Consider the following 12,572-nt stretch of genomic DNA (forward strand, 5'->3'; position numbering starts at 1 on the left):
CAAAATATTGGAAACTTCTATAGGAAAGAAATGACTGTAGAAGCTCGGAGATACCTTAATGAAACACGTCATTCTGCCAAAAAGACGTAACGCCAGATTTGCATTATCAAAGAGAACTGCCGTTACACCTCAACAGGGGGGTGGATGACATGTGCATGCTCTTGTAGCTGAGTTGTGGATTCTCTGACCTTGTCGAAAAGAGAAAAGTACTCTGAACTTGTAGAAAGGAATTACCCACTATGGGGCAAACTAGGTCGGGGACGAACTCGGACTGAAGGAGAGCGTCATAGTCAGAGGGTTGGCGAACAAGACCGAGGTCAAACTAACGATCTGTCGTATAGGCCTCTTCGGAGGAGGATCCCATAGCTGGAGGGCTGACGTTGCTCGTACAAGTCCTGAGGGAGCGTAGGCTGATGAAGACAGAGAGCAAGAGGAGAGGAATCCTTGCATCTAAGTTGCTATAGCTGTAGAAAAAGCATGAGCTGAATTTGCTCTCCTAGACCAAAGGAAAAGAAAAAAGGAATAACCCTATGGGGTTATGTCTCCCGATGCACGTATGAAGAGCTGAGGGGAAGACCCAAGGAATCTGCCCAAACACCGTGACAGAAATCCATCCAGTTCTCAAACTTGTGGAGAAGAGAGAAGCAAAATAATCCCAAAGAATTTTTTATGTTCACAAGATTCGTTACAAATCATAGGAGAAAGGTGGCAGAGGTGAGAGGTCGGAAGACTCCTGTTGCGGCAACCACTGTAGAACTATGTTCTACCTGTGTGGAGGTGGCGTATAGGAGGGGGAGGGACTCCTTCCTGAGTAATGCGGTGCTCTCAGAACGTACACTTGTCATGCCGGGCTACAAGGCTGTTTTGTTGTAGGCGGTCGAAAACGATGCGTAAGTGACGGAGGCATTTCTCTTTGGTGGAAGAGAGCAAAAGTATGTCGTCCACAGAACTAACGAAGGTGTTACTAATGAAGATATTGGCTTGTAAGGAAACATAACAAAGTGACGCAAAGAAAGAGGTAGTTAGCGGAAAGGGCGACTTCCTCCCTGAGGCACACAGTGCATCAGCCCACTAGTAGTAGAAGTACTGCAAAGAAAACGTCTGTAAGGGATGAATGTTTGTGAATGCTGACGAGAATTAGAGAGCCAATGAAGAAGACTGCGAGCTCTTCGAAGCTTGAAGAAGAAAGCATCTGGAACCGAAAACACTGTACATGTGTGAAACAACAAGTTCCAAGAGCAGGTGAGGTATTAGGCACCAGGGTTAACGGTCTCCATGGACAGTGGTGGGTTAGATCCCAAGAAGGGAGTGTGCACTAAACTCCCTCAACTGCATGTTGTGGGAAGCACTACAGAAGTAACGTAACTCGAAGAGACCAAATGATGACGATCTGTGTCGTCCAGATGAAGATACTAGTATCTCTGATGAACAGAGGAGGAGTCTCCTCTTACTGGGAAGAGCAGTGTGCCTCAAGTGAGGATCGCAGAACAGTAGATTACTGTGACTCCCCCTTGAGAAGTTCTCCATCGAATGAAGGCAAAAAAACACACCTGTGCCAATAACATCTGGTGTTCCTAGGCCAACACCCATCCAAGTGCTGACCAGACCAACCGTTGCTTAACTTCGCTGATCGGATGAGAAGCAGTGTTATTGGACGAGGCCTCGGATATTCTTCGGAGGCCATCGGCAAAGCTACCAGCAAGCCGGCAGAGCAGTTCATCAAAGGCGGATAGCAACTTTACCTCAGAAGGAAAAGTAGCGAGCTGCGTAGTGTGACACTGAATAGTGTTCATACCATAGGATGAGACGAGCTGCCTGCTGAGGCAGAAGATTGAAACCGAGCCAAAACTAGAAACGAGCTAGTTTGGGTTGCCTCTTTGTAGGTCCTGAAGTAGAGAAAATCATAAAAGGGAATGTCAGGTGCTGGTGAACGGTGATCACGAGCTGAGGAGTGAAGATCACGATCTGGCAAGTGACGATCACAGTCTGGCAAGTGACGATCACACACTGGTGAATGACAATCACGATCTGGCGAGTGGCGATCGCGATCTGGCGAGTGGCGATCGCAATCTGGCGAGTGGCGATCGCAATCTGGCGAGTGGCGATCGCGATCTGGCGAGTGGCGATCGCAATCTGGCGAGTGACAATTACAATCTGGCGAGTGATGATCACAATCTGGCGAGTGACAATCACGATATGGTGAGTGACAATCATGATCTGGCGAGCGACGATCACAAGTTGGTGAACGACGAGCACACAGTGGCAAGTGCCAATTGCAAGCCGGTGATCAGCGATCACAAGCTGACAGTGTAGCTGCAGCATTACTGGACGAGGCACATCTCTTAGACAAAATGAGTCTGCGGGGTGTGACGAGTATGCTGGGCGTGACCAGTCTGTTGGGCACGACGAGTTTGCTGGGCGAGATGAAAGACTGCTGGCGAGATGAATCCGCTAAGTGTGACATGTCTTACTGGGTGCGACGAATCTGCAAATAAGACGAGTCCACAGGGTAAGACAAGTCAACTTGGCTTAGCGAATTAAATAAGAGGAACGAGTCTTGTCAGGCGTGACGAGACTAGTCTTTCTGGGAGAGACAAGTCTGCTGGGCAAGACGAGATCTACTCGTCTGGAGTCTGCTGACTAATGAAGAAGAAGGGCGGGGAATGGATGAATCCAATTCCCACCAGAAAAATCCCCCTAAGGAGAGACCGAACGCATGAAGCAAGTCTCTCCCGTGGATGGAAAAGGCGACCAACATCTGCTGTCGCTGTCAGCAATTCTCCCTGCAAGCAGGTGCAAGCAGGAAGATTGTCGAACAATTGCTGGTGGAAGGACCCTCCCTCGGAATGGAAAGTTGCAATACCTGAAGGCGAACCTCCGGGCAGCACTCTCTGTTTTCCCTTAATGAGCTCTAGCTCAAATTGAAGATCGACATCATGTGTTGCCTGAGAAAGAAGTCAAAGCTTGGTTATGTGTTCTCCCTAAAGGGCTTACCTGAAGAACTTCCGAGGAATTCTAATCAGCAACTGCTCCAGAGAGGACTGATCCCGAGAACGGGAAAGGCTGTTGTCAGCGCGATGGTTAGGAACTGCTGCAGTCAAAGAAGACGGATACTGGGCAGGGACACGAAACTCCTCTAGGAACAGGAACATTCGACTTCACACTCCTTACGTCAGCTGACTTAGGCGAACGAAGTACAGCGTCGCTAGCGCTGAGGAAAAAACAAAAAAGAATGAAAAAGAAAAAACCCTCAGGAGGACAGACTAACCTGCAGACAGCAAAGGTGTCCCCTGAGAGGCAAAGGAACATGCTAAGACTAAGGCCCTCTCTGCCGAATGCCATCTCTGAACGAAGGACAGCAGCATTGTTAGTGCTGTGGAAAAATTAGATTAAAAAATTTATTAATTATCTGAAGAAAAACCACTCCGGAGAACCAACTAACCCGCAGATGGGAAAGGTACAGCAACATACTAATATGCACTTCCTCCGCCGGCTGCTACCACAGAAACGGAGTGAGGTGTTGTAAGTGCCATAGAAAAGTTAGAATAAAAACAATTTTATTCAGAAATTAATTAGCTGAAGGAAAACCACTCGGGAGAATAACCTAACCCACAGACGGGAAAGGAGTTCCCCGAGAGCACAGGAACTTGCTTCAGAGTATGCATTCCCTTTAATGGTCAATGTAGAACTAAGGAGTGCAGCGCCATCAGCAAAGAGGAGGAAGATCGAAGTCAAGCTCTAGGTAGCCTTCCCTCCAATGAACTCACAAGGAGCAAGCGACATCAACCTTCAAACGGAGAAGAAAAATTCACACGAGAACAACTCCCCTTCAGAGGAGGCCGGGTCGCTGCACTCGGAGCAGCGTCAAAGGGGAAGAGACCGTGAGAGAAGGTTTCTCCCCCTATCAACAGAACACCACAGGATTTGCAATGCTTGCTTACCAGAATGCATGAAATATCACAGGTGGTTGGGGTCAAGATATATAGAAGAAAGACAGAGAGGATGAGAACAGAATATGCAATTGAAGATGAAATATCATTGGAAGGAAAAATTTTTAATGAGGTAAAATCCTTTAAGTATTTAGAAACTATGATCTCTAATACAAGGTCTTTAGAATTGGAGATTAATTGAAAGATTTAATAGAGCAAATCTGGCAATGGCTAGGTTAAGTAAAATTTTTAAATCAAATTACATATAAAAACCAGGCTGTATATCAGTTTAGTCAGGTCTGTGTTACAGTATGGACATGAGTCATGGTATGACAATGAAATAATCTCTAATAGATTTAGTAGATTTGAGAACAAGCCCTCAAGAATATTGGGAGTTGAATGGCAGGACAGGATTAGAAATGAAATCAACAGAGATTACTCGAATGCCATTTGTGGACGAGATCATGGTGAGGGGTAGATGGAGATGGTTTGGGCATGCTCTTCGTACTCACCTAGGGAGATTAGTTCCCCAAACTTTTAAATGGAGTCCATAAGGCACTAAAAGAGTTAGAAGACCCAGGCCTACATACGTGCAGACTATGAAGCATGAAGTAGATGATGGATGAAGAAGTATTGATTTAAAAGGTCAAGATAGAGACAACTGGCATTAATCTAACCAAGGCTCTTTGCATCAATAGGCATAGGAGTAGATGATGACGATGAAGGGAAATGGGATTCCACCTCATCTAATCATTCACTCACCAGTTTTCCTACTGGCAAAGGTACAAAAAAAGTAGGGATGGTTTGAGGCTGTATTTATTACAAATGACTTTGTATATCAAACCAATTTAAGGATTTACAATTTATTCCAACAAGAATGCAAACCCTCATCATTTACATGGACAATCTCCTTGGGTGGGAAGTATTGTCCATAAATAGACGGGGATGTCTCTTAAAGTCAGTTTCCCAGAAACGTATGAGAGCAGGGGAAAGATGACCCTGTAACCTGTACTGCTTAATGTATGGAATGGTAAGCCAAAAGGTTTCTCTGACTCAGTATGGTATGTATTTGGTTATACTGTAGGATATTCTAAGAGAACCCAGTACCTTCATGAATCATGAGATGATGCCAGATAAGTAATAAGTATATCAAAAGCTTCTCGTACCTCTGTAACTCATTCCTTGAATTATGGCAGTCTCTGACGATGAAGCCAGTTCATGCCTCATTCTACAACTATATGGTTACACCAGCTCATCTCACCACAGGTTATGGTGGTGCGAGAGATGAAGGTGATTCATGCTGGAGTCCATCATTAGCTCAAATTAAAAAAGGGGTTATGGTGACCTGGGTAAGATGAAACCAGCTTATGACTGATTTAACACCATTTGCTTACACCAGCTCATCTTACCAAAGGGGTTATAACAGTTTCTTTAAGATGAAGCTGTTTCATACCTAGTTCCAATATCACATGCTTACACCAACTTACCTTAGCATGGGTTAAGACAGTCTAGGTGAAATCAAACCAACTTATGACTGATTCTATCACCATTTGCATACACCCAGCTCATATTACCACAAGGGTTATACCAAATTCTATTACCATATGCTTACACCAACTCGTATTACCATACACTTACATCAACTCATCTTACCCCAGAACTAAGGCCTATCGTACTGATTAAGGACAAAATTCTGGTGTATCTAGAGTAACTGTGGAATCCCTTCCTTCTTAGCACATGAATCACAGGTAAGATTTATGGAAATAATTAGATTTTACATTTGTGTAAGAAAATATCAAAATATCTTTGAGACATTAAAGATTACTGTACTGTATACAAAATATATTTCTTAATTAGTTTTAAAATTTGGCCTTACTCTCACATTGAATCAACAATTTATATGCAATACACAGATTTGTTAACTTGTACTGAGAAATCACATGAACTATACAAACTTTGTAAATACTTATAAATAAACCAAAATCATAATTTATAATAATAGATAAGAAATTACATGTAGGAAACTATGCATTCATAACTATACATCAAGCAAAGTTTTAATTTCTACATACCTCTGCATCCTCTAATTCTGGCCAATCAAGGATAGATACAGGTTCAACTGGACTGCACTGAGTGCTATTTGTTAATGGGCTCTTAATATTACCATTAACATAAGAGGCTAGATTATAAACCCACAAAGATCCCTTATCATCTCCACATACAAGAACACAGGATTCTGTAATAAAAACAAAGATGTTTATAATCAAATTTCATCAAACCTCTCACTACATAAGTATTGTTACCAAAATATTAGTCAAACTACTACAGAAAGTGACAAATTTGGATGCAATTTGTATTTTTTGTAATAATACAAACCTATAGCTATTTATATTGGATATTAATTTCGGCGAACCTGGACGACGAGCCTTAAGACTTTTATCAAGGGTTAACCCACCCACCCACTAGTTAGCGGAGGGGGCAGTCTGCTACCACACTCACTCACACACCTGGGCTAAGTAACCACTTTTGCTTGCAGGTAGGACTACTAGGGGAATAGGTGCTGGCAGGCTAATCTGTTTAAATAGCTATAGGTTTGTATCATTAGGAAAAAATTAAATTACTTCCAAATTTGTCATTTGTTTCGACACTAAAACCATATGCTATTTATAGGGGATGACTTACCCCTTAGGAGGGTGAAAATCCATGCCAACTGGTTTCGTGGCATTGACCTGGGGTTTCTCCATACATGCTCTGCCCATAGCTGGTAGAAACCCTACACCTAACAGCATACGCAAGCTGTGTGCTTGTGATACTAGCAATGTGACGGTCTAAGTAAAAGTAATCCAAGTTGTATGAATCTTCCGAGGGTACCATAAACATTACCCAATCCCCCCTCACTAGGGGTATGGAGATGCAAGAAGTATTATTTCTATACTAGATTACACAAGGAATATTATTTTACCTGCAGATAGGTGAGGCCCACTTTTCAGAGGACCCTGAGTGCTGATTCTCCAAGAAAAGGGGAAAATGAATGTCATTCATTCTTATGCATTCATATCAGACTAATCCCTGATAACCTTTGCCCTTAACCATCTGCTACTTGTTCATCAAGGTGCCTGAGGTGTTTAAACCACTTGTTGTGCAGCCACCACAGGACCACAGGAGAACGTCTCCAGGTTCCTGTGAGTCACAAGTCTTGCAGGTAGTGGGCGGTGAAAGTCGTCTGATGCTTCCACACTGGCGCTTGCAATACCTGCATCAAAGAATGGTTTCTCTTCAACGTTAGGGACGTTACAATACCCCTAACGTCGTGAGCTCTGGGTCATTGAGCTGGAGGAGGGTTGGGATTCAGTGCCTGGTCAATCACCCTGCAAATACAACCAGAGATGGTGTTCTTTGTGACCCTCCTCTTGACCTCCCCATGCTGATGATGAGTGCTGACACTCGGGGACGAGCTTCGGACGCTCTTTTGAGGTAACACCTCAAATTCTGGATCAAAGGTTCCTCTTCAAGTTTCATTCTTATTTATTTTACATATTCATAGCAATCAAATGCTTTATAAAGATTATCATAGTTTGTCTATTAGAATTTGGGTAACAAGAAGGATTCAAAGTTTCCGCATGTTACCCACATTACTCAATTTTGGAATATTGGTAGAATGGTCCTTTCCACTTCCAAGGTCATCAACAGAATTTTCCCTAATCAAATAAGCAGAGGTCGTTGCCAGTGCCAGGGGTGAGTCAGCATATCCAGGGGATGCTGAGTCAGTTTTTGAAGGGTCCATATTCACAGGTGGGATTTTCTTATTTTTTGTTGTTGTTGATGTTTTGGTTGGTATACCTGCTTGAGAATATTAAGAAAGTATCATAAGTTAGAAAGGAAATTTGCAATCTCCCCTATCTGTGTAAGGAGACTAAACAGGTAGTTGTTGACTTACGATCGAGATAGGGACCGAGAGACGCGTCGTCGATATGGACGCATGTCGAACTTAAAAAGTGAAGTTTCCATAATTTATTATGGTGCTTCATGATTCAATATTCATCTAGGTCATATTTTATCAATATTTTTTTACTATATATTGTATCATTATTTCCTTTTCTTGTTTCATACGACATTATATACTCTACTACAGATTTTTTATTCTATTTTTCAATTTCGGAAGCATTTTAACAATTAACAACTACCAAATTTTTGGGTTTACATTTGGTTGTGATCAGCTGACTCAAAGTCCCACTACCGTATTGAAAGATTGCGCACATAATAACAAGGCATATTGTTTATATAATTTCTCAATTTATTCAAAATATCCTCATGATGAATATTACATCAACACCAATATGTTACAGAATATTATAGTTTTCATACAATTTGTTTCTAGCCGTTATTATTAGTTACCATACGAATACATTCTTTCTAACTCTCTGCGCCTGCGGGTAGTTCATTTTTCAAGCTTCATACAGTATTTAATTTTTAGTTCATTATTAAACCTTCATATTTCATTTGACAGTTGTTTAATTGTGGTTAATAATTTAATTTTCAGTTCATTATTAAGCCTTCATTTTTCATTTGACAGTATTGTGTTTAATTGTGGTTTATTAAAGAATGATTTTATTATACGGTATTTTTCAATTTCGGGAGTGTTTCAATAATCGACAATTATTAAGGCTTAACTTAGGTAAGCATCGGCTGGTCTCAGGGTCACGCTATTGTATTGCAATTACACACGAACATGTTATACTATATACTTTACATACAGTTCATTTATAGCCATTATTACTTATCACATGAATACTCTGTCTGTCTGTTATTTCTTTATTATTATTATTATTATTTGCTAAGCTATAAACCTAGATAGGAAAGCTGGATGCTATGCTCATGGGCTCCAACAGGAAAAATAGCCCAGTGAGGAAAGGAAAAAGGAAAAATAGAATATTTTAAGAACAGGAACACCAAAATAAATATTTTCTATATAAACTATAAACACTTCTAAAAAAACAAGAGGAAGAGAAATAAGACAGAATAGTGTGCCCGACTGTACCCTCAAGCAAGAGAACTCTAACCCAAGACAGTGGAAGACCATGGTACAGAGGATATGGCACAACCCAAGACTAGAGATCAATGATTTGATTTTGGAGTGTCGTCCTCCTAGAAGAGTTGCTTACCACAACTAAAGTCTCTCTTATACCCTTACCAAGAGGAAAGAAGTCACAGAACAATTAGAGTGAAGCAATTAACCCCTTGGATGAAAAAGAATTGTTGGTTATCTCAAGAGTTGTCAGGTGTGAGGACAGAGGAGAATCTGTAAGGAATAGGCCAGACATTATTAGAAATTCTTTGCATCATTACTCGATGTTTCGATTATGGGGATACTAATATATATTCGGCAACACATCAAAAAGAAATCACTTGATTTGCCACTCGCCTTCCACCAGAAATATGATGCTATCAGACTTCTTTTCTTAAATTTGCAGTAAGTAGTACTATTCTCATAACAGGTAGTAGGTTGGCCAGGCCACCAGCCACCCATTGAGATACTACTGCTAGAGAGTTATGGGGTTCTTTGACTGGCCAGACAGAACTACGTTGGATCCTTCTCTCTGGTTATGGTTCATTTTCCCTTTGCCTACATACACCGAATAGTCTGGCTTATTCTTTATGTACTCTCCTCTGTCCTTGTACAATTGACAACACTAAGACTACCCAACAATTCTTCTTCACCCAAGGGGTTACTGCACTGTTATTGTTCAGAAGCCATTTTCCTCTAGGTAAGGGTAGAAGAGACTCTTTAGCTATGGTAAGCAGCTCTCAGACGGAGGGGAGGCTGTAGACGTGGGAGATGACCTCTCCAGAGGAATCCTCAGCATGCTGGTAATCGACAGCGCTGGAAGAATTACCACCATATCATCCTGACGCATTGCCTTGACCAGGATGTAAAACCAGGAGGGTTCCTTCCCGAATGCAGTACTGGCCGGAAGATCCCTCGGAAGGCTGGGAGCTGGAGGTCTGGGTTTAGAAGCCTGTAAAGATGTAAGATTAGGATCCTTACCTGGTACAACTGACACCGAGCGAGGGGCTCTAGACATGGAGGGTTGCTGGACCTTCGAAGGGAAAGGGACCGGGCATCCGCCTTGCTAGAGATCCTTTAGAGGTAGCTGGTCCACGCCAGCATGAAGAGACTCCTTCTCAGGTAGGGAGGCTCTGGGATCTGAAGGTGTAAGAACTGGCCTAGCCCTGGGGGAACGTATTTCCCAAGTTCGAGAAGGCCCAGGAAGCTCCTTCATGGAGTGGAGATTACTGAGTCAGGAGCTGAGAACTCTCAAGAGAAGGAAGATATGAGTTGCCTCTGCGGCAATCACGCGTTGGTTGAATGTCCTTTGCTGGCGAGCGGCAATCACAAGCTGACCTGTAACGTTTAAAAGAAGGAGAGTGACGATCCAGTACTAGCCGGAAGGCAACTAAATGAAGCAGAGGATTTATGCGAATAATGGGAAACTGGCGAACGACGACTTGGCAAACTACTAGTAGGTGAGAGCCGAGAGGTCTGCAAACAGCCTGAAGGTGAGCACCAGTGAACTGGCGAATGAGGAGAGACACGAACAGCGTGTCAACGGAGAGTCCAGAGAAGCAGGCTTGTGGCGAGCACGCTATTTCTGTCGCCAAGACTGCAGAGGACAATCTCGCAATGGCGAGAGATGAGGTGAGGAGTGAAAGTCACTAGGTGATGAGTGATAATCCTTAAATGACGAGTGGCGATCTCGAGGTGACGAGCAGTTGGCGAACGCTGAGATGGCGAAGGCAAACGTCTAGCAGACGAGGGAGAAGATCTTTTGTCCTTGGAGGAACTAAAGAGACCTCTCCTGACCAGAGGTGAAGGAGAACGTCTAGAGCGTCGAGAAGCACTACGCTCTCTGGGAGCTCATCGGCAGCGGTAAAGTTCCTCTGGAGAAAGAAGCCTCAGAGAAGAGACACGATGGCGTTTTGAAGTTTTTGGAATGGGGTCTCTAGGGAGGACCTCACTCTCGGACGAGAGATGCCCATCCGCAGGAGAGACCTGCCTCGGACTTCGCTCCACCCCCGACAGAAAACTCGGCACAGCCTGGGGAGTACGCAGTCTTCAGCAGCAGACGAGGGCAAGGGGCGGACCTTTGGCGATCAAGGTAGAAGACACTCCAGGATCACGCTGTACTATACTCAACAGTGAAAAGAGCTCCACCCCAGAAGCCAGTGTAAGTTTCCTATCAACACCAAGTCGGAGTTCCAGCAACGCCTCCTTTGACGGGTAACCAGGTATACCCAGCGATGGCCAAACCTGCAATACATCACAGAAAGAGAAGGCTCCGCTTGAGGGAACAATGGTTTGATTTTGGAGGGCCCTTCTAGAAGAGCTGCTAGCCATAGGTAAAGTCTCTTCTATCTTTACCAAGAGGAAAGAAGCCACTGAACAATTACAGAGCAGTAGTTAACCCCTTGAGTGAAGACAAATTGTTTGGTAATCTCTGTGTTGTCCAGTGTATGAAGACAAAAAAGAATGTGGAAAGAATATGCCAGACTATTCGGTGTATGTGTAGGCAAAGGAAAAATTAGCTATAACCATATAGAGGGATCCAATGTAGTACAGTCTGGCCAATCAAAGGACCCAATAAGAATCTAGCAGTAGTATCTCAATGGGTGGCTGGTGTCCTAGCCAAACTACTACCTACAATGCAGTACATGTTAAAAAGAAACATTCCATCCATTAGTATTAACATCTAGATTTATTTATGACAAAATAAGAATATTTTAAACAAATAATTAACTGAGAAAATAAAGTACTTACTTGGATCAACTCCCATGTTCATGTAGTAATTGTCTGTATCACTCCACCTCAATCGCAAAATCATTTTATCTGACACTGTAGTTTCATACTGATTTTGTCCTCTGGTAAAAAAAACAAAAATCAAGCAAGATATTATATAATGAAAAAAAATTGCCACATGCATACTACATAACTATCAAAACCTAAATAATTATGGTTTATATCTTGTCTCTCCACAATAACAACTACAGTATATTCCTGGAGGCTGCTTCAAAACAAAAATAGTAAAGCTAATGCTTAGTAGAGTGTATTTTCCTTGTTTCTGCAGTTACTAAAGCTTGTGTATCCCTAAAACTGAAACTATATAGTTAACAGCAATACATTTCACCTTTTACTGGACGAAAAATTGAAAAAAGTAACAAATACAATGGGGTCCCGAATTATGTGAGAATTTGGTCGATCCATGGCCTGCATAAATAGAAAATCGCATATTTCGAAACACATAACAGGAATAATTCCATTAGGGCCATGGCAAACAGCAACTTGCCTATTCAAACGTGTTTACTACCCATTTTCAATACTTTCTATGTACTATACTGTCTTTTTTCTAATACTAAGTTGTTCTTATAAATAAATAAAACATTAAAAATATTTTGTTCCAACACGGAGTACTTACCTCGAACTACTTTCTAAGGAGTATCTAGGATTTTAGTTTTAATTACTTGAAAAAGGTTAAAATTACAACCAAGATGGGTAAATATTTCCCCTTATAACAAAACCTAAAATGAGGACACATTTAAATAAGTTCAAGTCACATCTGGTGAATAGCAAAACCATCACTGTATAGA

At 42.2% G+C, this 12,572-nt stretch overlaps 1 protein-coding gene across 4 annotated transcripts in view; it reads right to left on the reverse strand.

Moving 5' to 3' along the window:
- Positions 1-12,572, reverse strand: part of LOC137620710 (leucine-rich repeat and WD repeat-containing protein 1-like) — a 117,984-nt gene that overhangs the window by 15,078 nt on the left and 90,334 nt on the right. For all 4 annotated transcript variants that reach the window (XM_068351067.1, XM_068351066.1, XM_068351068.1 and 1 more), the window contains exons 7-8: positions 11,746-11,846; positions 6,002-6,165 (exon numbers count right to left, since the gene is read on the reverse strand). In XM_068351067.1, coding sequence (XP_068207168.1) covers positions 6,002-6,165; positions 11,746-11,846 — 265 coding nt within the window. The remainder of the gene's footprint in view (positions 1-6,001; positions 6,166-11,745; positions 11,847-12,572) is intronic.

The sequence above is a fragment of the Palaemon carinicauda genome, chromosome 27 (assembly GCF_036898095.1).
Source record: "Palaemon carinicauda isolate YSFRI2023 chromosome 27, ASM3689809v2, whole genome shotgun sequence".
NCBI lineage: Eukaryota > Metazoa > Arthropoda > Malacostraca > Decapoda > Palaemonidae > Palaemon > Palaemon carinicauda.